This window comes from Myotis daubentonii, chromosome X, assembly GCF_963259705.1.
Source record: "Myotis daubentonii chromosome X, mMyoDau2.1, whole genome shotgun sequence".
Lineage (NCBI taxonomy): Eukaryota > Metazoa > Chordata > Mammalia > Chiroptera > Vespertilionidae > Myotis > Myotis daubentonii.
The window spans coordinates 16,327,180-16,351,874 of NC_081861.1; the positions used below are offsets into that span (position 1 = coordinate 16,327,180).

Below are 24,695 nucleotides of genomic sequence, written 5' to 3' on the forward strand. Positions count from 1 at the left end.
TCGGCCCTGCTCTGTGCGTGACAGGGGGTGGTGCCCCAACCTCCCCATCGACCCTGCCTTGAGTGTGACAGGGGGCGGTGCCCCAACCCCCCAGTCGGCCCTACCCTGAGCGTGACTGAGGGTGGCATCGCAACATCCCAATCTGCCCTGCCCTGCTCTGTGCATGACAGGGGGCGGCGCCCCAACTCCCCAATCGGCCCTGCTCTGAGCCCAACCAGGGGCTGCACCTAGGGATTGGGCCTGCCCTTTGCCACCCGGGAGCAGGCCTAAGCCAGCAGGTTGTTATCTCCCGAGGGGTCCCAGACTGCGAGAGGGCACAGGCCAGGCTGAGGGACCCCCCCCCTCCCCCCGGAGTGCACAAATTTTTGTGCACTTGGCCTCTAGCATTTAGTAAAAACAAAAATAAAAAAATAGAATGTTATATTCTATTGGTCAAAGAACTTGAATAGACATTTCCCCAAAGAAGATATACAAAAATGCAAAAGCACGTGAAAAAATGCTCAAGAGCATGAGACAGTTTACTAATGAAAACCTTAAGCCACCACTTCATACCTGCTAGGATGGTGATAATCAAAAAATGGGAAGGTTATAGCAAATGATAAAACTGGGATCCTCACACATTGTTGGTGACAATGTAAAATGGTTCAGTCACACTGGTAAACAGATTAGGACTTCCTCAAAAAAATTCACCATGTAATTCCCATGTGACCCAACATTTCCACCTCTAGGTCTATACTCAAAAGAACTGAAAACATGTTGACACAGATTGTAAAGGAATAGTCACAGAGGTATCCTATTTAATAAAAGACAAAAAGGGTAATTAACCGTACCTCTGCTATGCTTCCCATTGGCTAATCAGGGTGATATGCAAATTAACCGCCAACAAAATGGCAGTTAATTTGCATAGGCAGGCTCCAAGTGGTGGAGCAAAGCCAAACAGCCCCGAAGCTGCCGAGCAGCGAGGCCTCACTGCCCCGGGATCAGAGGTGCCGCGAGGCCTCCTGGCCCCGAGATCAGCCGAGCCGTGAGGCCTCATGGCCCTGGCATCAAGCAGAGCCTCGAGGCCTCACACCCCAGGATCAGCAGAGCCTTGAGGCCTCCCAGCCCCTGGAGCAGTGTGACAGGGGGCAGCCCTGTTCTGTGCCTGACAGGGGGCAGGGCCCCAACCCTGTGATCCACTCTGCTCTGTGGGTGACAGGGGGCAGCACCCCAACCCCCTGATCAGCCCTGCTCTGTGCATGCCAAGGGGCAGCGTCCCAAATCCTGGATCGGCCCTGCTCTATGTGTGACAGAGGGGAGCTTCCCAACCCCCTGGTTGGCCCTGCTCTGTGCGTGACAGGGGGCGGCGCCCCAACCCCCAGATCAGCTGGCTCTGTGCGTGACAAGGGGCAGCGCCCCAACCCTCCCATCAGTCCTGCTCTGTGAGTGACAGGAGGCGGCGCCCCAACCTCCTCATTGGCCCTGCTCTGTGCATGACAGGGGGTGGCGCCCCAACCTCCCCATCGACCCTGCCTTGAGTGTGACAGGGGGCAGTGCCCCAACCCCCCAGTCGGCCCTACCCTGAGCGTGACTGAGGGTGGCATCGCAACATCCCAATCTGCCCTGCCCTGCTCTGTGCATGACAGGGGGCGGCGCCCCAACTCCCCAATCGGCCCTGCTCTGAGCCCAACCAGGGGCTGCACCTAGGGATTGGGCCTGCCCTTTGCCACCCGGGAGCAGGCCTAAGCCAGCAGGTTGTTATCTCCCGAGGGGTCCCAGACTGTGAGAGGGCACAGGCCAGGCTGAGGGACCCCCCCCCCTCCCCCCGGAGTGCACAAATTTTTGTGCACTTGGCCTCTAGCATTTAGTAAAAACAAAAATGAAAAAATAGAATGTTATATTCTATTGGTCAAAGAACTTGAATAGACATTTCCCCAAAGAAGATATACAAAAATGCAAAAGCACGTGAAAAAATGCTCAAGAGCATGAGACAGTTTACTAATGAAAACCTTAAGCCACCACTTCATACCTGCTAGGATGGTGATAATCAAAAAATGGGAAGGTTATAGCAAATGATAAAACTGGGATCCTCACACATTGTTGGTGACAATGTAAAATGGTTCAGTCACACTGGTAAACAGATTAGGACTTCCTCAAAAAAATTCACCATGTAATTCCCATGTGACCCAACATTTCCACCTCTAGGTCTATACTCAAAAGAACTGAAAACATGTTGACACAGATTGTAGAGGAATAGTCACAGAGGTATCCTATTTAATAAAAGACAAAAAGGGTAATTAACCGTACCTCTGCTATGCTTCCCATTGGCTAATCAGGGTGATATGCAAATTAACCGCCAACAAAATGGCAGTTAATTTGCACAGGCAGGCTCCAAGTGGTGGAGCAAAGCCAAACAGCCCCGAAGCTGCCGAGCAGCGAGGCCTCACTGCCCCGGGATCAGAGGTGCCGCGAGGCCTCCTGGCCCCGAGATCAGCTGAGCCGTGAGGCCTCATGGCCCTGGCATCAAGCAGAGCCTCGAGGCCTCACACCCCAGGATCAGCAGAGCCTTGAGGCCTCCCAGCCCCTGGAGCAGTGTGACAGGGGGCAGCCCTGTTCTGTGCCTGACAGGGGGCAGGGCCCCAACCCTGTGATCCACTCTGCTCTGTGGGTGACAGGGGGCAGCACCCCAACCCCCTGATCAGCCCTGCTCTGTGCATGCCAAGGGGCAGCGTCCCAAATCCCGGATCGGCCCTGCTCTGTGTGTGACAGAGGGGAGCTTCCCAACCCCCTGGTTGGCCCTGCTCTGTGCGTGACAGGGGGCGGCGCCCCAACCCCCAGATCAGCTGGCTCTGTGCGTGACAAGGGGCAGCGCCCCAACCCTCCCATCAGTCCTGCTCTGTGAGTGACAGGAGGCGGCGCCCCAACCCCCTCAGCCCATCGGCCCTGCTCTGTGCATGACAGGGTTGGTGCCCCAACCTCCCCATCGACCCTGCCTTGAGTGTGACAGGGGGCGGTGCCCCAACCCCCCAGTCGGCCCTACCCTGAGCGTGACTGAGGGTGGCATCGCAACATCCCAATCTGCCCTGCTCTGTGCATGACAGGGGGCGGCGCCCCAACTCCCCAATCGGCCCTGCTCTGAGCCCAACCAGGGGCTGCACCTAGGGATTGGGCCTGCCCTTTGCCACCCGGGAGCAGGCCTAAGCCAGCAGGTTGTTATCTCCTGAGGGGTCCCAGACTGCAAGAGGGCACAGGCCAGGCTGAGGGACCCCCCCCCTCCCCCCGGAGTGCACAAATTTTTGTGCACTTGGCCTCTAGCATTTAGTAAAAACAAAAATAAAAAAATAGAATGTTATATTCTATTGGTCAAAGAACTTGAATAGACATTTCCCCAAAGAAGATATACAAAAATGCAAAAGCACGTGAAAAAATGCTCAAGAGCATGAGACAGTTTACTAATGAAAACCTTAAGCCACCACTTCATACCTGCTAGGATGGTGATAATCAAAAAATGGGAAGGTTATAGCAAATGATAAAACTGGGATCCTCACACATTGTTGGTGACAATGTAAAATGGTTCAGTCACACTGGTAAACAGATTAGGACTTCCTCAAAAAAATTCACCATGTAATTCCCATGTGACCCAACATTTCCACCTCTAGGTCTATACTCAAAAGAACTGAAAACATGTTGACACAGATTGTAAAGGAATAGTCACAGAGGTATCCTATTTAATAAAAGACAAAAAGGGTAATTAACCGTACCTCTGCTATGCTTCCCATTGGCTAATCAGGGTGATATGCAAATTAACCGCCAACAAAATGGCAGTTAATTTGCATAGGCAGGCTCCAAGTGGTGGAGCAAAGCCAAACAGCCCCGAAGCTGCCGAGCAGCGAGGCCTCACTGCCCCGGGATCAGAGGTGCCGCGAGGCCTCCTGGCCCCGAGATCAGCCGAGCCGTGAGGCCTCATGGCCCTGGCATCAAGCAGAGCCTCGAGGCCTCACACCCCAGGATCAGCAGAGCCTTGAGGCCTCCCAGCCCCTGGAGCAGTGTGACAGGGGGCAGCCCTGTTCTGTGCCTGACAGGGGGCAGGGCCCCAACCCTGTGATCCACTCTGCTCTGTGGGTGACAGGGGGCAGCACCCCAACCCCCTGATCAGCCCTGCTCTGTGCATGCCAAGGGGCAGCGTCCCAAATCCCGGATCGGCCCTGCTCTGTGTGTGACAGAGGGGAGCTTCCCAACCCCCTGGTTGGCCCTGCTCTGTGCGTGACAGGGGGCGGCGCCCCAACCCCCAGATCAGCTGGCTCTGTGCGTGACAAGGGGCAGCGCCCCAACCCTCCCATCAGTCCTGCTCTGTGAGTGACAGGAGGCGGCGCCCCAACCCCCTCAGCCCATCGGCCCTGCTCTGTGCATGACAGGGTTGGTGCCCCAACCTCCCCATCGACCCTGCCTTGAGTGTGACAGGGGGCGGTGCCCCAACCCCCCAGTCGGCCCTACCCTGAGCGTGACTGAGGGTGGCATCGCAACATCCCAATCTGCCCTGCTCTGTGCATGACAGGGGGCGGCGCCCCAACTCCCCAATCGGCCCTGCTCTGAGCCCAACCAGGGGCTGCACCTAGGGATTGGGCCTGCCCTTTGCCACCCGGGAGCAGGCCTAAGCCAGCAGGTTGTTATCTCCTGAGGGGTCCCAGACTGCAAGAGGGCACAGGCCAGGCTGAGGGACCCCCCCCTCCCCCCGGAGTGCACAAATTTTTGTGCACTTGGCCTCTAGCATTTAGTAAAAACAAAAATAAAAAAATAGAATGTTATATTCTATTGGTCAAAGAACTTGAATAGACATTTCCCCAAAGAAGATATACAAAAATGCAAAAGCACGTGAAAAAATGCTCAAGAGCATGAGACAGTTTACTAATGAAAACCTTAAGCCACCACTTCATACCTGCTAGGATGGTGATAATCAAAAAATGGGAAGGTTATAGCAAATGATAAAACTGGGATCCTCACACATTGTTGGTGACAATGTAAAATGGTTCAGTCACACTGGTAAACAGATTAGGACTTCCTCAAAAAAATTCACCATGTAATTCCCATGTGACCCAACATTTCCACCTCTAGGTCTATACTCAAAAGAACTGAAAACATGTTGACACAGATTGTAAAGGAATAGTCACAGAGGTATCCTATTTAATAAAAGACAAAAAGGGTAATTAACCGTACCTCTGCTATGCTTCCCATTGGCTAATCAGGGTGATATGCAAATTAACCGCCAACAAAATGGCAGTTAATTTGCATAGGCAGGCTCCAAGTGGTGGAGCAAAGCCAAACAGCCCCGAAGCTGCCGAGCAGCGAGGCCTCACTGCCCCGGGATCAGAGGTGCCGCGAGGCCTCCTGGCCCCGAGATCAGCCGAGCCGTGAGGCCTCATGGCCCTGGCATCAAGCAGAGCCTCGAGGCCTCACACCCCAGGATCAGCAGAGCCTTGAGGCCTCCCAGCCCCTGGAGCAGTGTGACAGGGGGCAGCCCTGTTCTGTGCCTGACAGGGGGCAGGGCCCCAACCCTGTGATCCACTCTGCTCTGTGGGTGACAGGGGGCAGCACCCCAACCCCCTGATCAGCCCTGCTCTGTGCATGCCAAGGGGCAGCGTCCCAAATCCCGGATCGGCCCTGCTCTGTGTGTGACAGAGGGGAGCTTCCCAACCCCCTGGTTGGCCCTGCTCTGTGCGTGACAGGGGGCGGCGCCCCAACCCCCAGATCAGCTGGCTCTGTGCGTGACAAGGGGCAGCGCCCCAACCCTCCCATCAGTCCTGCTCTGTGAGTGACAGGAGGCGGCGCCCCAACCCCCTCAGCCCATCGGCCCTGCTCTGTGCATGACAGGGGGTGGTGCCCCAACCTCCCCATCGACCCTGCCTTGAGTGTGACAGGGGGCGGTGCCCCAACCCCCCAGTCGGCCCTACCCTGAGCGTGACTGAGGGTGGCATCGCAACATCCCAATCTGCCCTGCCCTGCTCTGTGCATGACAGGGGGCGGCGCCCCAACTCCCCAATCGGCCCTGCTCTGAGCCCAACCAGGGGCTGCACCTAGGGATTGGGCCTGCCCTTTGCCACCCGGGAGCAGGCCTAAGCCAGCAGGTTGTTATCTCCCAAGGGGTCCCAGACTGCGAGAGGGCACAGGCCAGGCTGAGGGACCCCCCCCCTCCCCCCGGAGTGCACAAATTTTTGTGCACTTGGCCTCTAGCATTTAGTAAAAACAAAAATAAAAAAATAGAATGTTATATTCTATTGGTCAAAGAACTTGAATAGACATTTCCCCAAAGAAGATATACAAAAATGCAAAAGCACGTGAAAAAATGCTCAAGAGCATGAGACAGTTTACTAATGAAAACCTTAAGCCACCACTTCATACCTGCTAGGATGGTGATAATCAAAAAATGGGAAGGTTATAGCAAATGATAAAACTGGGATCCTCACACATTGTTGGTGACAATGTAAAATGGTTCAGTCACACTGGTAAACAGATTAGGACTTCCTCAAAAAAATTCACCATGTAATTCCCATGTGACCCAACATTTCCACCTCTAGGTCTATACTCAAAGAACTGAAAACATGTTGACACAGATTGTAAAGGAATAGTCACAGAGGTATCCTATTTAATAAAAGACAAAAAGGGTAATTAACCGTACCTCTGCTATGCTTCCCATTGGCTAATCAGGGTGATATGCAAATTAACCGCCAACAAAATGGCAGTTAATTTGCATAGGCAGGCTCCAAGTGGTGGAGCAAAGCCAAACAGCCCCGAAGCTGCCGAGCAGCGAGGCCTCACTGCCCCGGGATCAGAGGTGCCGCGAGGCCTCCTGGCCCCGAGATCAGCCGAGCCGTGAGGCCTCATGGCCCTGGCATCAAGCAGAGCCTCGAGGCCTCACACCCCAGGATCAGCAGAGCCTTGAGGCCTCCCAGCCCCTGGAGCAGTGTGACAGGGGGCAGCCCTGTTCTGTGCCTGACAGGGGGCAGGGCCCCAACCCTGTGATCCACTCTGCTCTGTGGGTGACAGGGGGCAGCACCCCAACCCCCTGATCAGCCCTGCTCTGTGCATGCCAAGGGGCAGCGTCCCAAATCCCGGATCGGCCCTGCTCTGTGTGTGACAGAGGGGAGCTTCCCAACCCCCTGGTTGGCCCTGCTCTGTGCGTGACAGGGGGCGGCGCCCCAACCCCCAGATCAGCTGGCTCTGTGCGTGACAAGGGGCAGCGCCCCAACCCTCCCATCAGTCCTGCTCTGTGAGTGACAGGAGGCGGCGCCCCAACCCCCTCAGCCCATCGGCCCTGCTCTGTGCATGACAGGGTTGGTGCCCCAACCTCCCCATCGACCCTGCCTTGAGTGTGACAGGGGGCGGTGCCCCAACCCCCCAGTCGGCCCTACCCTGAGCGTGACTGAGGGTGGCATCGCAACATCCCAATCTGCCCTGCTCTGTGCATGACAGGGGGCGGCGCCCCAACTCCCCAATCGGCCCTGCTCTGAGCCCAACCAGGGGCTGCACCTAGGGATTGGGCCTGCCCTTTGCCACCCGGGAGCAGGCCTAAGCCAGCAGGTTGTTATCTCCTGAGGGGTCCCAGACTGCAAGAGGGCACAGGCCAGGCTGAGGGACCCCCCCCCTCCCCCCGGAGTGCACAAATTTTTGTGCACTTGGCCTCTAGCATTTAGTAAAAACAAAAATAAAAAAATAGAATGTTATATTCTATTGGTCAAAGAACTTGAATAGACATTTCCCCAAAGAAGATATACAAAAATGCAAAAGCACGTGAAAAAATGCTCAAGAGCATGAGACAGTTTACTAATGAAAACCTTAAGCCACCACTTCATACCTGCTAGGATGGTGATAATCAAAAAATGGGAAGGTTATAGCAAATGATAAAACTGGGATCCTCACACATTGTTGGTGACAATGTAAAATGGTTCAGTCACACTGGTAAACAGATTAGGACTTCCTCAAAAAAATTCACCATGTAATTCCCATGTGACCCAACATTTCCACCTCTAGGTCTATACTCAAAAGAACTGAAAACATGTTGACACAGATTGTAAAGGAATAGTCACAGAGGTATCCTATTTAATAAAAGACAAAAAGGGTAATTAACCGTACCTCTGCTATGCTTCCCATTGGCTAATCAGGGTGATATGCAAATTAACCGCCAACAAAATGGCAGTTAATTTGCATAGGCAGGCTCCAAGTGGTGGAGCAAAGCCAAACAGCCCCGAAGCTGCCGAGCAGCGAGGCCTCACTGCCCCGGGATCAGAGGTGCCGCGAGGCCTCCTGGCCCCGAGATCAGCCGAGCCGTGAGGCCTCATGGCCCTGGCATCAAGCAGAGCCTCGAGGCCTCACACCCCAGGATCAGCAGAGCCTTGAGGCCTCCCAGCCCCTGGAGCAGTGTGACAGGGGGCAGCCCTGTTCTGTGCCTGACAGGGGGCAGGGCCCCAACCCTGTGATCCACTCTGCTCTGTGGGTGACAGGGGGCAGCACCCCAACCCCCTGATCAGCCCTGCTCTGTGCATGCCAAGGGGCAGCGTCCCAAATCCCGGATCGGCCCTGCTCTGTGTGTGACAGAGGGGAGCTTCCCAACCCCCTGGTTGGCCCTGCTCTGTGCGTGACAGGGGGCGGCGCCCCAACCCCCAGATCAGCTGGCTCTGTGCGTGACAAGGGGCAGCGCCCCAACCCTCCCATCAGTCCTGCTCTGTGAGTGACAGGAGGCGGCGCCCCAACCCCCTCAGCCCATCGGCCCTGCTCTGTGCATGACAGGGTTGGTGCCCCAACCTCCCCATCGACCCTGCCTTGAGTGTGACAGGGGGCGGTGCCCCAACCCCCCAGTCGGCCCTACCCTGAGCGTGACTGAGGGTGGCATCGCAACATCCCAATCTGCCCTGCCCTGCTCTGTGCATGACAGGGGGCGGCGCCCCAACTCCCCAATCGGCCCTGCTCTGAGCCCAACCAGGGGCTGCACCTAGGGATTGGGCCTGCCCTTTGCCACCCGGGAGCAGGCCTAAGCCAGCAGGTAGTTATCTTCCGAGGGGTCCCAGACTGTGAGAGGGCACAGGCCGGGCTGAGTGACCCCCCCCCCCAAGTGCACAAATTGTTGTGCATTGGGCCTCTAGTTATTCATAATAGTCAACAACTGGAAACCCAAATGTCCATTAGGTTATAAATGGATAAATAAAATGCAGTAGAGCCATACAATGGAATATTTTTCACTCATAAGGATGAAGTACTGCCCTAGCTGGTTTGGCTCAGTGGATAAGGATGAAGTACTGATACAAACTGCAACATGGATAAGTCTCAAAACCATTATGCTATTTAAACAAGCCAGACACAAAAGTACAAATATGTTACCATTGCTATGAAATGTCCACAGACTAGCTCAATCCATAGAGACAGAGTGGAGTTTGGGGGTGACCAGGGGTTAGAAAATGGGGAGGAACCACATTATTAACGGGTGTGGATTTTCATTTGGAGTTATGAAAATATTTTGGAACCAAAGAGAGGTGGTAGCCACCAAATTGTCCACTGTAAAACGGTAAAATTTATATTCCATAAATTTCACCTCAATTTTTCTAAAAAGGTGAGGCAGTAAGGGAGTTCAGTGTTTGGTGAGGTAAAGTTGAGGACAGAAGGGCTTTCTGTGGGGTGTGAGGATGGTTATGAAGGGAGATTGGGTGAGAGAGGCCTGTAGGGGGGAGGGAGGAAGCGGGGAGGGCAGGTTCGTGGGTGGCTGCCATGGGGCGCCTACGCACCCCTTCCCTGGTGGCCTCCCCAGAGTGGATACTCACTGAAATCCAAATGGTAGCACAGCAGCGTCATGCCAAGGATGGTGAGCAGGAACAGGACCAAGCGATTTTTGGCCCACATGTTCATCAGAGGCCTGCGCCTCTCAGCTTCCAGGCCGCGCAGGGACGCCTGCCAGCCGGGCTGAGGTGTGGCAGCCATGATGGGATGGCGCCCAAGATCGATGCTGCCTCTGAAATGCGACCTCACCACCGGGTTTTCGGCAGCATAGGACTCGTCACATCTGACCAGCCTTATGCGAGCCCCTTTCAGAGCCTTGTTCCTCGGCCTGGTCTTCCCTCTCGAGCATCTCCCTTCCGACGGCATTGCTCCGCTGCCGACTACCTCAAACGACGCCTCCCAGCCAACAGCCCTTCACCCAACAGGCGCTTGGGCTTTGACGCATGCGTGGTACGCCCTGCGCAGCACATGCCAGCAGTTAGGCCCCGCCCCTTTTTAACGGTCATTTGGATATCTAGTGCTCCCTCTCCCATTCAAGGCCTGGTCTTTCTAGTGTTCGTTAATTGTTGAATAAATAAATAGGGCCTGACGATTGTGCCACGATCATGGCAGTTTGTCATAGATCAACAAAATGGATAAATGGAATTTAGATTCCAGCCTTGACTGTTAATTCCTACTCAGATTCAGTCCTATGAAAGGCACTGTAGCATCTATGGTCACTACAGTTGCTCATTACAGTATCCACTAGCCAAATGTGTCTGCTTAAATGTACATTTTAATTAATTAAAAAGTACATGGAAAGCCTTAGGCAGTTTTGCTCAGTGGATAGAGCGTCAGCCTGCGAACTGAAAGGTCCCAGGTTCAATTCTGGTCAAGGGCACATGCCCGGGTTGTGGACTCAGTCCCCAGTGGGGGACTTGCAGGAGGCAGCCGATACATGATTCTCTCTCATCATGGATATTTCTATCTCTCCCTCTTCCTTCCTCTCTGAAAGCAATAAAACTTTTTTTTTTTAAGTACACGGAATTAAGAAATCAGTTCCTTAGTCACAGTAGCAATATATCCAGTGCTATATATATATATATATATATATATATATATATATATATATTAATAAATATAGATAAAGACAGACATAGACATAGACATAGATATATAGATAGATGATAGATAGATAGATAGATAGATAGATAGATAGATAGATATAGACAGATGTATAGATATAGATAGATATATAGTTAGATATAGATATAGATATAGATATAGATATAGATATATAGATACCTATCTCATGGTGCCCATGTTTGACAGTGCAAATATGAAGCATTTTCATCACAGCAGAAATTTGTGAGGGGCAGTGCTGGATGTGCACAGTGACTATAGTGAATAGGGTAGATATTCAATAGGTTGTTACACTGTAGTACGAGCTTTTAAGTGGAACAAATAATATTTGCCTTCAGAGAAATTAAGGTTGAGTTAGAAACTCTTTACATAGGAAACATGAAAACAAAGAGTGTGTGAGGAACACTAATGAGTAATGTAGAACACTTACATGTATTCCCATCATTTGCCACTAATGAATTGGATGATCCTAAGTGCCTTCAACTTGCTGGGCCTCAGTATTGCATGTGTAAAATGAGAGAGTTAGCATTGTCTCTAAGACCCCTTCTTGCTCTAAAATCTAACCATAAGCAAAATCCCATTAAATAGTTTGGTTTGACCCAGCTGGTTGAGCGTTGACCTTTAAACCAGGAGGTCACAGTTCAATTCCCAGTCAGGAAATATGCCCGGGTTGTGGGCTCGATCCCCAGTGGAGGACGTGCAGGAGAAGCAGATCATTGATTTTTCTCTCATCATTGATGTTTCTATATCTCTCTCCTTCTCCCTTCCTCCGGGAAATAAATAAAAATATATTTTTTAAAAAGAAAAAATTGCTTGGTTTGGGCATGCCTGCAAAGGGATGCTGTAGGTGGTGCTAGCATATTTGCTAACCTATTTTATTCTAATTTTCAAGGGATGTGAAAACTACCCCCGTCAACTGTATTTCCAGCCTTGTTCTTATTACATTTTACTCTGGCTTTCAAAATGACTTGCTACTAATTTTTATTCTATTGTTCTTTCCAATGTTAATAGGTATTCTACAGGGCGGGGGAGAGAGAAAGAGGTTTCCTATGAAAATAATTCTTAAAATTTAGCACATTCCACCCCACCCCATGCTCACATACAGGAGCAATTAATAATGCTCTTTAGTTTTTTAAAGGATGTGACCAAAAAGAAACTGCTTTTTTATTTTTATTTTTTTTATATTTTAAGTGTGTGGGGGGGTTTTGTGTGTGTGTGTTTTTTTTAATATATTTTATTGATTTTTTTACAGAGAGGAAGGGAGAGAGATAGAGAGTTAGAAACATCGATGAGAGAGAAACATCAATCAGCTGCCTCCTGCACACCTCCTACTGGGGATGTGCTCGCAACCAAGGTACATGCCCTTGACCGGAATCGAACCTGGGACCCTTCAGTCCGCAGGCCGACGCTCTATCCACTGAGCCAAACCAGTTAGGGCAGGGTTTGTGTTTTTGTTATTGTTGTTGTTTTTGCTTGTTTTGCCTCAGCTTTTCTTTAATTTGACCAGAAGATGCCTGTCCCACAAAATACTATTAACTGCTTCTTGAAACCACTGCTTGGAACTTGTGAAGTGTCTGAGGTTTTACTCTGTGGGTTACAAGGTAGCCTGACACAGTTTCACAGATTCTAGCAGAGTATGCAAGACTATTGGGTCAGAGACAAATAACAAAAGCTCTCCTGAGACATGCAGAAACTCGAGAGACTTATGAACAATTGCCACCCAATAGCAACCTTCTTCATGTCAGAGCACATGTGGAAAATAATCATATTGCTGGGCACCATGCAGATGCCCTGAGAGAACAGGGGATTAAACGAGAGAACACAGGCTGGAATATCAGTTCTCGACCAACTCATGGGTTGCATTCTCTGAGCCTTTGTTTACCCTTCTGAAAATTACAGGCTGTGGACAGCCTGATTGTGAAGATTCCTTCCGGATCTGGCTTACTATGTCTAGTAATTAACTGTAGCATCTGTGTTTTCTGTAAAGGCTAGGCATGACAGTTCTACAACAGTGCAATATTCCTGAGGAATCCATATCATACCACTAGAAACCAAAATTTTAACAAGAACTCAGGTGGACAAAATTCCTCAGATCATGACTAGGCACTCTCTGGTTTATAGAACAGTAAATGGCTGAAGTTGGGCTTCTTATTGATTGACCCTCCCTGGGGTTCCTCACTGCCCCGGAAACTCTCCTTTCACTTCCAGGTGAAGAAAAGGGGTCAATAAACTCTTTAGATGCTTTGTTACCCCAAATCATGTTTTTAATGCTTGTGTTAAACCTCCTCTCTTTTGAAGCTTACATTATCTGATTATAGCAACTGCTTCATTTTCAGCATTTCAAGGGCTTACTAAATTCCAGAAAGTTCTATCCTCTTCTTTCATATTTTACTATCTGAATCTCTGACTTCCCTCCCATCACAACTCTTGGTCATTATCTTTGGAATGAAACTGGCTGCATGGCTCCTTCACCTTACAATTTTCAAATTCCAAGACCACTGAAGTATTTATCCTCCTCAAAATCTTTACAACATTTGAAACTATTAACCTTCCTCTTTCCCTAAGCAAAACTATGTATCCCTATTGGACTGTAAGCTCTATGAAAGCAGAGATCTTGTTTGCCTTGTTTATTGATGTATTTTCAGTGTCTAAATAGTGAGTGGCACATGGTATCCTCTGACTAAAAACATTTTAATGGATAATTGCTATGATAAAGCAGGATTCTCATGTCCTTCTAATCCTCATCCTATTGGCTAAATGTAGGCATGCCCCAAGATTTAGCCCACTACTACCTACTATTTGTGTTCTCTAGCCACCCACCTCCAGTGATATATTCACTCCCATTTCTTCACGGAACACCACTATGTCAATTATGCTTTCCTATTTAAATATCTAGCCTCATCCTTGTCCACTGCCCCAAGCTGGAGATCAACCAAGCAAGTTCAATGGTCTTGCTTCTAGGAGAACAAAATGAAATAATTCAGAGGCCCTGGGCTCAGGGAGCTCCAGTCTAGTGTGAGAAGCAGGCATGTAAAATACAATATGATGGCTGCTCTTAAAAACAAATGTATGAACACAGAGCTGCAGGAACACAGAGGAAAGGGCAAATAATTCTGCCTAAACTCAGTGAAAGCTACTGAGAAATGACATTTAATTTGGGCTTTGAAGATTGAATAGAAAATGTCCTGACAAAAAAGATGTGAAAGGTATTTTTCATGGCAGAGGCTTAAGAAAGACTTAGAGGAATGAAAAGATATGATAGAGCCTGGGCAATGTTGCACAGTGGTTAAGTTTTAGAGGAAGGAAGAGGGAGATAGAAATATTGATCAGCTGTATACTGCATGCCCCCTACTGGGGATCAAGCCTTAAACCTGGGCATCAAACCAGTGACTTGTACCATGGGATGATGCACAACCAACTGAGCCACACTGGCTGGTTCTCAGCCTTAGCTCTAGTACCTTTTCCTCATTCGTATGTTATGGCCATACCCAACAGGCCCAGACTCACAGTGTTCTCTCCTGCCTTTGCATATGCTTTCCCTTCCATTCTCCTTGGCTAACTCCTCCTCTTCCTCCTTCAGGTCTCAGCTTAAATCAGAGGTGGGCAAACTTTTTGACTCCAGGGCCACAATGGGTTCTTAAACTGGACCAGAGGGCCGGAACAAAAGCATGGATGGAGTGTTTGTGTGAACTAATATAAATTCAAAGTAAACATCATTACATAAAAGGGTACGGTCTTTTTTTTTTTTTTTTTTTTTTTAGTTTTATTAATTTCAAATGGGCTGGATCCGGCCCGCGGGCCTTAGTTTGCCCACAGCTGGCTTAAATATTATTTCTTCAGCAGACCTTACCTGAACCCCAGACCAGGTTAGATCCTCTTCTCATACTTCCCTATAAAGTTAGGTGTTGTTGTTTTCTTTAATACATCTCTATTGATTCCAGAGAGGAAGGGAGAGGGAGAGAGAGACAGAAACATCAATGAGAAAGAACCTTCTATCAGCCGCCTCCCACATGCCCCCACTGGGGACCAAGCCCACAACCCCGGCATATGCCCCCCAACTGGAATCGAACGTGGGACCCTTCAGCTCGCAGGGTGACACTCTATCCACTGAGCCAAACCGGCCAAGGCAAGGTTAGGTTTAATATTATTAATCTTATGGTGCTTGAAAGTGAAAAATAGAACTCATAGTTAATTCAGACAAAGAAAAAGATATGCTGAATGTTGAATGTTTACCACTTTCTCCACTCATTGTTTGGGAGTTTTTGCAAGACTGGATGGCTTGACTTAGCCATCAGTCTTCCTGGTGGCTTTTCTTTGTTTACATTGAGTTGGAATTCCTCTGTTAACATGTTTCTAAGCCTTGCGTCCAATTTTGTCACCCTATCAACAAGGTGTGATAGCTTTTCCCTATCTAGAATTGGCATGAGACCAGTTGCCATCTCAACTTGAGCTTCCAAATTGCTGTGTCAGGGGAAGAGAGTGTAGAGAAACACACCACCCTGGCTCTTCAGTGCTTTGGCCCAGCAAGGACACTTATCCTTTCTATTTCCATCCACTTCACTGGCCAAAGGAAGTTATGGAGCCATGCTTCATTCATGGGAGGCCTGTGCCTGGAAGGAAATAAAAAAAACAGAAAATTTGGCAAGCCCTAAAAATGTCTAACACCAGATTTAACAGCTATTCTTTATTTAAGATGAGCTATGTGCTCATTACACTAATTCTCCTAACAAGCCTCAGGTAAGTGTTAATATCTCCATTTTTAGGGGAAACTAAGGTTCAGAGAGATTGTGTGACTTGCTTGAGGCTATAGATGATATAAGCTGGGTAGAGCCTTTGTCAATGAACTGGCAGTTAGTGCTACCCCTCTTCCCACACACACTTGACAGGTGAGCCTGGCACTTCTGCTAATTTCGTGGTCTGCAAACTGTGGCTCGCGAGCCACATGTGGCTCTTTGGCCCCTTGAGTGTGGCTCTTTCTAAGCCTTAGGAGTACCCTAATTAAGTTAATAACAATGTACCTATCTATATAGTTTAAGTTTAAAAAATTTGGCTCTCAAAAGAAATTTCAATCGTTGTACTGTTGATATTTGGCTCTGTTGATTAATGAGTTTGCCAACCACTGATCTAGATGAGTCTCAACTGGGCTGACTGGGCACTTCAAGTCTCTGCCACATATCTTTTCCATGCCAGTAGGCTACCTCAGGAATGTCCTCATGGAGATGACAGAAACACAAGAAAGAGCAAGACCTCTCGAGTTGTAGACTTTTAAGCACCATACTTGCACTTCTGCTTCATTCTATTACCCAAAGCCAGGCACATGGTCAAGTCCAGAGACAGAGGCAGAGGACACTTCAAAGTTAAATGCCCAAGGGGGTGGATGCAGAGAGGGTAAAAGATCATTCAACCCATCAGCAAGACCTATCAATTCTACCTTAGAAATGCTTTCCACACCTGTCCAATACTCCTTCTATCTTATTGCTACCACCACTTCAGTTCACCATGATCTCTCTTACCTATCACCACCTGACTGGTCTGTCCAAATCTTTCTTGTCCATTCCTTCTCAGACCATTCTCAATGCAGCAACAAGAACAAACTTAAAAAGAAAACCTGCTCTGACCACTCATTTAATTAAGTCTGCCAAATGGCTTCCTATTGTTCTCAGGATAAAGGTGAAAATCCTGAGTAAGGCCTGAATTGTTTTCAATTTTCAATTGAGGGGTTATTTTAAAGCAAATAGGTGAACCTGGTGAAAGGGAGAAAGAGTGAAGAGGGAGTATGGGAAAGAGAGGCTTTGTAATGATTTCCATGTGAGGACAGCCTGGGACCCCTTTCTCCAACCTCATCTCCTTCCATCCTTTCTTTCACTTTATGGTTGGAACACATCATAATTCCCCAACTTGTACACTATGTCAAGCCTCTGGGGTCTTACTTGGACTGCTCTGTGTGCAAGTAGAGAAGTAGAGTTTTTTATCCCTCCTGTTGGTACGGCTTCAAAACCCTCTGCCTTATCTCCGAGAGAGAGAGAGAGAGAGAGAGAGAGAGAGAGAGAGAGAGAGAGAGAGAGAGAAGAAGAAGAAGAAGAAGAAGAAGAAGAAGAAGAAGAAGAAGAAGAAGAAGAAGAAGAAGAAGAAGAAGAAGAAGAAGGAGAAGGAGAAGAAGAAGAGCACAGATTGGTTTGGCTTAGTGGATAGAGCTTTGGCCTGCGGATTGAAGGGCCTCAGGTTCGATGAGGTTACAAATATATCTAGTACCCATGTGACACCATACATAGTTATTACAATGTTGTTGATTATATTCCTTATGCTGTACTTCACATCCCCATGACTATTCTGTAACCACCACTTTGTACTTCTTAAGGACTTCCCCTTTTTCATCCATTTCCCTGAACCACCTCCCATCTGGCAAAATGGTCTCTATATCTGAGTCTGTTTCTGTTCTGCTTGTTTGTTATTTTGTTTTTCTTATTCCATATATAAGTGAAATCATATGGCATTTGTCTTTGTCTGACTTATTTCACTCACCACAATATCCTCTAAGTCCATTGGTGTTTTTGCAGATGGCAAGATTTCACTCTTCTTTATGGCCAAGTAACATTTCATTGTATATATGCACCACTTCTTCTTTATCTATTTGTCTATTGATGGGCATTTAGGTTGGTGCCATATATTGGCTATTGTAAATTTACTGCAATGAACATATAGATGCATATGTCTTTTCGATTTAGTGATTTGGGTTTCTTTGGATAACTACCCAGAAGTAGAATTGCTGGGTCCTTCTTTGTCTCCTGTTATACCTGTTGTTTTAAATTGATTTTGTCTGATATAAGTATTGCTACCCAAGCTTTTGTTTGTTTGTTTCCATTTTCATGAAATACTTTTTCCCCCCTTTACTTTCAGTCTGTGTGTTTAGATCTGAAGTGAGTCTCTTGTAAACAGTATATGTAAGGATCTTGTTTTGTTATCCATTCAATCACCATGTCTTTTGCTTGAGGATTTAATCCATTTGCATAATTGTTGAAAGGGGGTGGGGGAGGTATTAGGGTATGGGGAATAAATGGTAATGGAAGAGACTTGACTTGGGGTGGTGAACACACAATGCAATATACACATGATATATTATAGATTTGGACACCAGAATCCTATATAATTTTATTAAGCAATGTCACCACAATAAATTCAATAAAAAAGAAAAAAATAAAATAATTGTTGATAGATACTCATTTACTGCCATTCTATCATTCATAGTTTTTATTATTTTTCTTCTTAAAGACGATCCTTTAACATTTCATGTAATACTAGTTTGGTGGTGATGAACACCTTTAGCTTTTTGTTGTCTGGGAAGTTCTGTCCTTTGATTCCAAATGAGAGCTTAACTGGGTTGTAGGTCCTTGCTTTTCATCACTTTGAATATTTTGTGCCAGTCCCTGCTGTCCAGCAAAGTTTCTGTTGAGAAATAAGCTGATGGTCTTAGGGGACTTCCTTTATAAGTAACTAACTGCTTTTTGTTACTGTTTTTTTAAAGCAATTATTATTATTATTATTATTATTACTACTAGTGGCCTGGTGCACAAAATTCATGCACATTAAAGGGGGATTAATTAGAGGAAATATTTTAATATTGCTATTTTCCCTTTATAATAGAAGTGTCAGAGATGAAAGAAAATTAGTAAAATGTATATGAAAATCTTGCTCCTGTCAGAGGCCGGGGCACACCATGGCACCCAGAATCAAGTCTCTGCCCACCCATGTGCGCCTCAAAATCGCATGAGACCCAGACCCCGCCATGCCCCCCCCACACTCATTGGGCTGGATCCAGACCCAGCCGGTCCCACCCTCATCAAGCCCTGCCAGGTGGGGGGTGCAGCCTGAGGTCCCCCATCAAGCCCTACTGGGCAGGGGGCATGGCCTCAGGTCCCCCCTCAAGCCCCACCGGGAGAGGGGTGCAGCCTCAGGTCCCACATCAAGCCCCGCTGGGCAGGGGGTGCAGCCTGAGGCCCCCCAGTCTGGCGCTGGGGCAGGGGGCACAGCCTGAGGTCCCCCATCAAGCCCTGCTGGGCGGGGTCACAGCCTGAGGTCCCCTGGCCTGGTGCCAAGGTGGGGGTGCATGGCCTGATGTCCCCCAGCCTGGCGGGGGGAGCAGCCTGAGGCCTGCCAGCTCAGCACTAGAGCGGGGTACACACCTTGATGTCCCCCATCAAGTCCTACTGGGCGGGGGGTGCAGCCTGAGGTTCCCCGGCCTGGTGCCAGGGTTGGGTGCGCAGCCTCAGGTTCCTGTTGCTTGTTATGGGGTGCAGTCATCTTCTGTTATAGAAACCCTGCTTCTGCTGTGGGTGACACCATTTTTGTGGTGGTGTGATGGTGGTGTGGTGGTGCATATTCCCTATTATATATTATCATTATTATTATTATTTTATTTTTAAAAATATTACATATGTCTCCTTTTTCCTCTACTGACTCCCGGCCACTCCCACCCCTGAGGGCAAGCCTCCACCGCCCCAGTGTCAGTGTCCATTGGTCATGCTAATATGCATGCACACAAGTCCTTTGGTTGATCTCTAACTACCAGCCTCCCTTGCCTTCTCTCTAAAGTTCGACAGTCTGTTCAGTGAAACTTTGTCTCTGGATTTTATTGCTGTTCATCAGTTTATGTTGATCACTATATCCCACATATGAGTGAGATCATGTGATATTTATGTTTCTCTGACTGGCTTATTTTGCTTAGCATAATGCTCTCCAGTTCCATCCATGCTGTTGCAAATGGTAAAAGTTCCTTCTATTTTATAGCAGCGTACTCTTCCATTGTGTAGATGTACCACAGTTTTTTAATCCACTCATCTGCTGATGGGTACTTAGGCTGTTTCCAAATCTTAGCTATGGTAAATTGTGCTGCTATGAACATAGGGGTATATATGTCCTTTCTGATTGGTGTTTCTGGTTTCTTGGGATATATTCTTAGAAGAGGAATTACTGGGTCAAATGGCAGTTCCAGTTTTAACTTTTTGAGGAAACTCCATACTGTTTTCCACAGTGGCTGCACCACTCTGCATTCCCATCAACAGTGCACAAGGGTTCCTTTTTCTCCACATCCTCACCAGCGCTCGTCGTTTGTTGATTTGTTGATAATAGCCATTCTGACAGGAGTGAGATGATACCTCATTGTTGTTTTGATTTGCATCTCTCGGATGATTAGTGACTTTGAACATGTTTTCATATGTCTCTTGGCCTTCTGTATGTCCTTTTCTAAAAAGTATCTATTTAGGTCCTTTGTCCATTTTTTTTATTGGATTCTTTATCTTCCTTTGGTTAAGCTGTATGAGTTCTCTGTAAATTTTGGAGATTAAATACTTATCTGAAATAGCATTGGCAAATATGTTCTCCCATGTAGTGGACTTTCTTGTTGTTTTGTTGATAGTTTCTTTTGCTGTGCAAAAGCTTTTTACTTGGATGTAGTCCCATTTGTTTACTCTCTCCATAGTTTCCATTGCCTCAGGAGCTGTATCAGTCAAGATATTGAAATGACACATGTCTGATATTCTGCTGCATATGGAGTTTTCTAAGATTTTTATGGTTTTCCATCTTACATTTAAGACAGTTAACAATTTAGAGTTTGTTTTTGTGTATGGTGTAAGTTGGTGATCTAGTTTCATTTTTTTGCATGTATCTGTCCAATTTTCCCAACACCATTTATTGAAGAGACTGTCTTGACTCCATTGTATGCTCTTACTTCGTCAAATATTAATTGAGCATAATGGCTTGGGTCTATTTCTGGGTTCTCTGTTCTGTTCCATTGGTCTGTATGTCTGTTCCTGTGCCAGTACCAGGCAGTTTTGAGAACTTTGGCTTTAAAATATAGCTTGATATCTGGAATTGTGATCCCTCCAACTTTGTTCTTCTTTCTCAAGGATTGCTGTGGCTATTCGGGGGTCTTTTTTTATTCCAGACAAATTTTTGGAGAGTTTGTTCTAGGTCTCTGAAATATGCAGTTGGAATTTAATGGGGATTACATTGAATCTAATCTATAAATTCCTTTGGGTAGTATGGACATTTTAATGATGTTAATTCTACCAATACATGAACACAGTATGTTTTTCCACTTGTTTATGTCTTCCTCTACCTCTTTTTTCAATGTCCTGTAGTTTTCTGAGTACAGATCTTTTACCTCCTAAGTTAAGTTTATTCCTAGTTATCTCAATTTTTTGGTGCAATGGTAAATGCTATTTTTTTTTTAGTTCCTCTATCTGTGAGCTCATTCTTGGTGTATAAAAAAAGCCATAGATTTCTGGGTGTTAATTTTGTATCCTACTACATTGCCAAATTCATTTAGTAAGTCTAGTAGTTTTTTTATGGAGTCCTTGGGGTTTTCTATGTACAGTATCATGTCATCTGCAAATGAGGACAGTTTTACTTCTTCTTTTTCAATTTGTATGCCTTCTATTTTTTCTTCTGGTCTGATTGCTATGGCTAGCACTTCCAGTACTATGTTGAACAGGAGTGGTGAAAGTGGGCATCCCTCTCTTGTTCCTTTTCTTAGGGGAAAAGGATTTCGTTTTTTCCCATTGAGTATGATGTTGGCTGTAGGTTTGTCATAAAAGGCTTTTATTATGTTGAGGTATGACCCCTCTATTCCCACTTTTCTGAGAGTTTTTATCAAGAAAGGGTTTTGGATTTTGTCAAATGCTTTTTCTGCATCTATTGATATGACTAGGGGCCCGGTGCATGAAATTCGTGCACTGGGTGTGTGTGTGGGGGGGGAGTGTCCCTCAGCCCAGCCTGCCCCCTCTCACATACTGGGAGCCCTCAGGCGTTGATCCCCATCACCCTCCAATCGCAGGATCAGCCCCTTGCCCAGGCCTGACGCCTCTGACAGAGGTGTAGGCCCCCATCACCCTCCGATCACCTGATTGGCCCCTTGCCCCGGCCTGACGCCTCCCCCCGATCACTGCCTCTGACCCCCGCCCAGGCCTGAGGCCTCTGGCCCAGGAATCATGCCTGAGCAGGGGACCCCCATCTCCCTCTGATCACTTGCTCCACTCCCCGCCCAAGCCTGACACCTCTGACCCAGGCTTCAGGCCTGGGCAAGGGGACCATCATATCCCCCCAATCCCTGGCTCCGCCCCTCACCCAGGCCTGATGCCTCGGCCAGAGGAGTTGACCCTCATCACCCTCCGATCACCAATCACCGGATCGGCCCCTTGACCAGGCCTGAGGCCTCTGGCAGAGGTGTCAGGCCTGGGCAGGGGACCCCCAGCTCCCCGCGTTGCAGGCTCCACCCCTGCCCAGGACTAACGCCTCTGGCCTAGGCGTCCGGCCCGGGCAGCGGGGACCCGCAGCGGCAGCAGCTCCGTGACCGTGGGCTCCGCTTTAGGCCCAGGCAAGGGACCCCTAGCTCCCGGGACTGCCAGCTTCAACCGTGCCCAGCTCCCATCGCTGGCTCCACCCCTACTTCCTGCTATCACTGGCCAGGGCGGCAAAGGCACCTGATTCTCCAATCATGGCTGGGGGGCAGGGCAAAGGCGGCCCCAGGGCCGCCTTTGCCCTGCCCCCCAGCTCTTAGCTCCCCCCTGGGTTTCCGATCACTGTCAGTGGCAGGGGGCTTCTTCCTGCTTTCCCTTTTGCCTCCCTGCATTGTGCCTACATATGCAAATTAACCGCCATCTTGTTGGCAGTTAACTGCCAATCTTAGTTGGCAGTTAATTTGCATATAGCCCTGATTAGCCAATGAAAAGGGTATCGTCGTACGCCAATTACCATTTTTCTCTTTTATTAGATAGGATTATGTAATTTTTGTCTCTCAATTTCTTTATGTGATGTATCACATTTATTGATTTGTGGATATTGTAACATCCTTGCATCCCTGGAATAAATCCCACTTAGTCATGTGTTATGATCTTTCTAATGTAATGCTGAATCTGATTTGCTAGAATTTTGTTGAGAATTTTAGCATCTATGTTCATTAAGGATATTGGCCTATCATTCTCTTTCTTTGTGGTGTCTTTCTCTGATTTTGGAATTAGGGTAATGCTGGCTTCATGGAAAGAGCTTAGAAGTATGCCTTCCTCTTAAATTTTTTTTAGAATAGTCTGAGTAGGATAGGTTTCAGTTCTTCTGTAAATGCTTGATAGAACTCCCCTGGAAAGCTGTCTGGACCAAGGCTTTTGTTTGCTGGAAGATTTTTGATTACTGCTATAATTTCTTCAGTAGATATTGGCCTATTCAGGTTTCTTTTTTCTTCTTGGTTGAGTTTTTGGAGCTTGTATTTTTCTAAGAATATGTCCATTTCATCTAGGTTGTCCATTTTGTTGGAACAGAGTTGCTCATAGCATTTTTTCATAATCCTTTGTATTTCTGTGAGGTCAGTTGTTACTTCTTTCATTTCTGATTTTGTTTATTTGGGTCCTCGCTCTTTGCTTCTTGGTGAGCCTGGCTAGAGGTTCATCAATCTTGTTTATCCTTTCAAAGAACCAGCTCTTGGTTTTATTTATCTTTTGTATTTTTTTTCTCTATGTCATTTATCTCCACTCTGATCTTTATTATTTCCTTCTTCCTGCTCACTCTGGGCTGTTCTTGTTGCTCTCTTTCTAATTCTGTGAGTTGTAAGGTTAGATTATTTATTACCATTTTTTCTTGTTTTTTAAGGTAGGCCTGTAGAGCTATAAACTTCCCTCTCAGGACTGTTTTTGTTGTGTCCCTTAGATTTTGGATTGTTGTATTTTCATTGTCATTTCTTAACAGGATTGTTTTTATTTCTTCTTTGATCTCTTTGGTAACCCAGTCATTGTTTAATTGCATGCTATTTAGCCTCCAAGTGTTTGATTTTTTTATTCAGTTTTTATTGTATTTGATTTCTAATTTTATGCCATTATGATCTGAGAAATGTTTGATATGATTTCTATCTTCTTGAATTTGCAGAGACTTTGCCTGTGTCCCAATATGTGGTCTATCTTTGAAAATGTCCCATGTGCACATGAAAAGAATGTATATTCTGTAGCTTTTGGGTGAAATGTCCTGAAGATGTCAATTTATTCCATCTGATCTAGTGATTCATTTAGGATTGTTGTTTCTTTGCTGATTTTTTGTTTAGAGGATTTATCCAGTGGTGTCAGTGGGGTATTAAGGTTCCTTGCTATGACTGTATTGCTGTGGATCTCTCCCTTGTTATCTTCCAGAAGTTTTTGTTTGTTTGTTTGTTTTTTATGTATTTGGGTGCTCCTGTATTGGGTGCATACTAGTATATGTTTACCAGAGTTATGTCCTCTTGTGGAATTGCTCCCTTTAGTATTATGAAGTGGCCTTCCTTATCTCTTGTTATGGCCTTCACTTTGAGCTCTATTTTGGCATATATAAGTATTGCTACCCCAGCTTCTTTTTTCATTTCTATTTGCCTGAAAAAGTTTTTTTTTCCATCCTTCACTATCAGTCTGAGTAAGTCCTTTGTTCTGAGGTGGGTCTCTGTTAGACAGCAAATACATGGATCATTTTATCTTATCCATTCAGCTACCCTATGTCTTTTGATTGGATCATTTAATCCATTTACGTTCAAGGTTATTACTGTTAGGTACTTGTTTGTCACCATTTTTATTCTTTATGCCTGTGTTCCTTCTTCCCTTCCCATTTATTCTTTTTACAGCAGACCCTTTAGCATTTCTTGCATTGCTGGCTTGGTGGTAATAAACTCCCTTAGCCCTTTTTTGTCTGTGAAGCTCCTGATTTCACCTTTAATTTTGAATGATAGCCTTGCTGGGTATAGTATTCTTGGATTCAGTCCCTTGCTTTGCCTCACTTTGTATATTTCATTCCATTCCCTTCTGGCCTGATGTATTTCTGTTGACAAA

At 47.2% G+C, this 24,695-nt stretch overlaps 1 protein-coding gene across 1 annotated transcript in view; it reads right to left on the bottom strand.

The window, feature by feature from the left end:
- The window catches only part of FMR1NB (FMR1 neighbor), a 49,095-nt gene extending 38,988 nt beyond the window's left edge, over window positions 1-10,107 (bottom strand). Inside the window, exon 1 of the mRNA XM_059678623.1 lies at window positions 9,786-10,107. Coding sequence (XP_059534606.1) covers window positions 9,786-10,107 — 322 coding nt within the window. The remainder of the gene's footprint in view (window positions 1-9,785) is intronic.
- Between the last annotated feature and the right edge of the window lie 14,588 nt (window positions 10,108-24,695).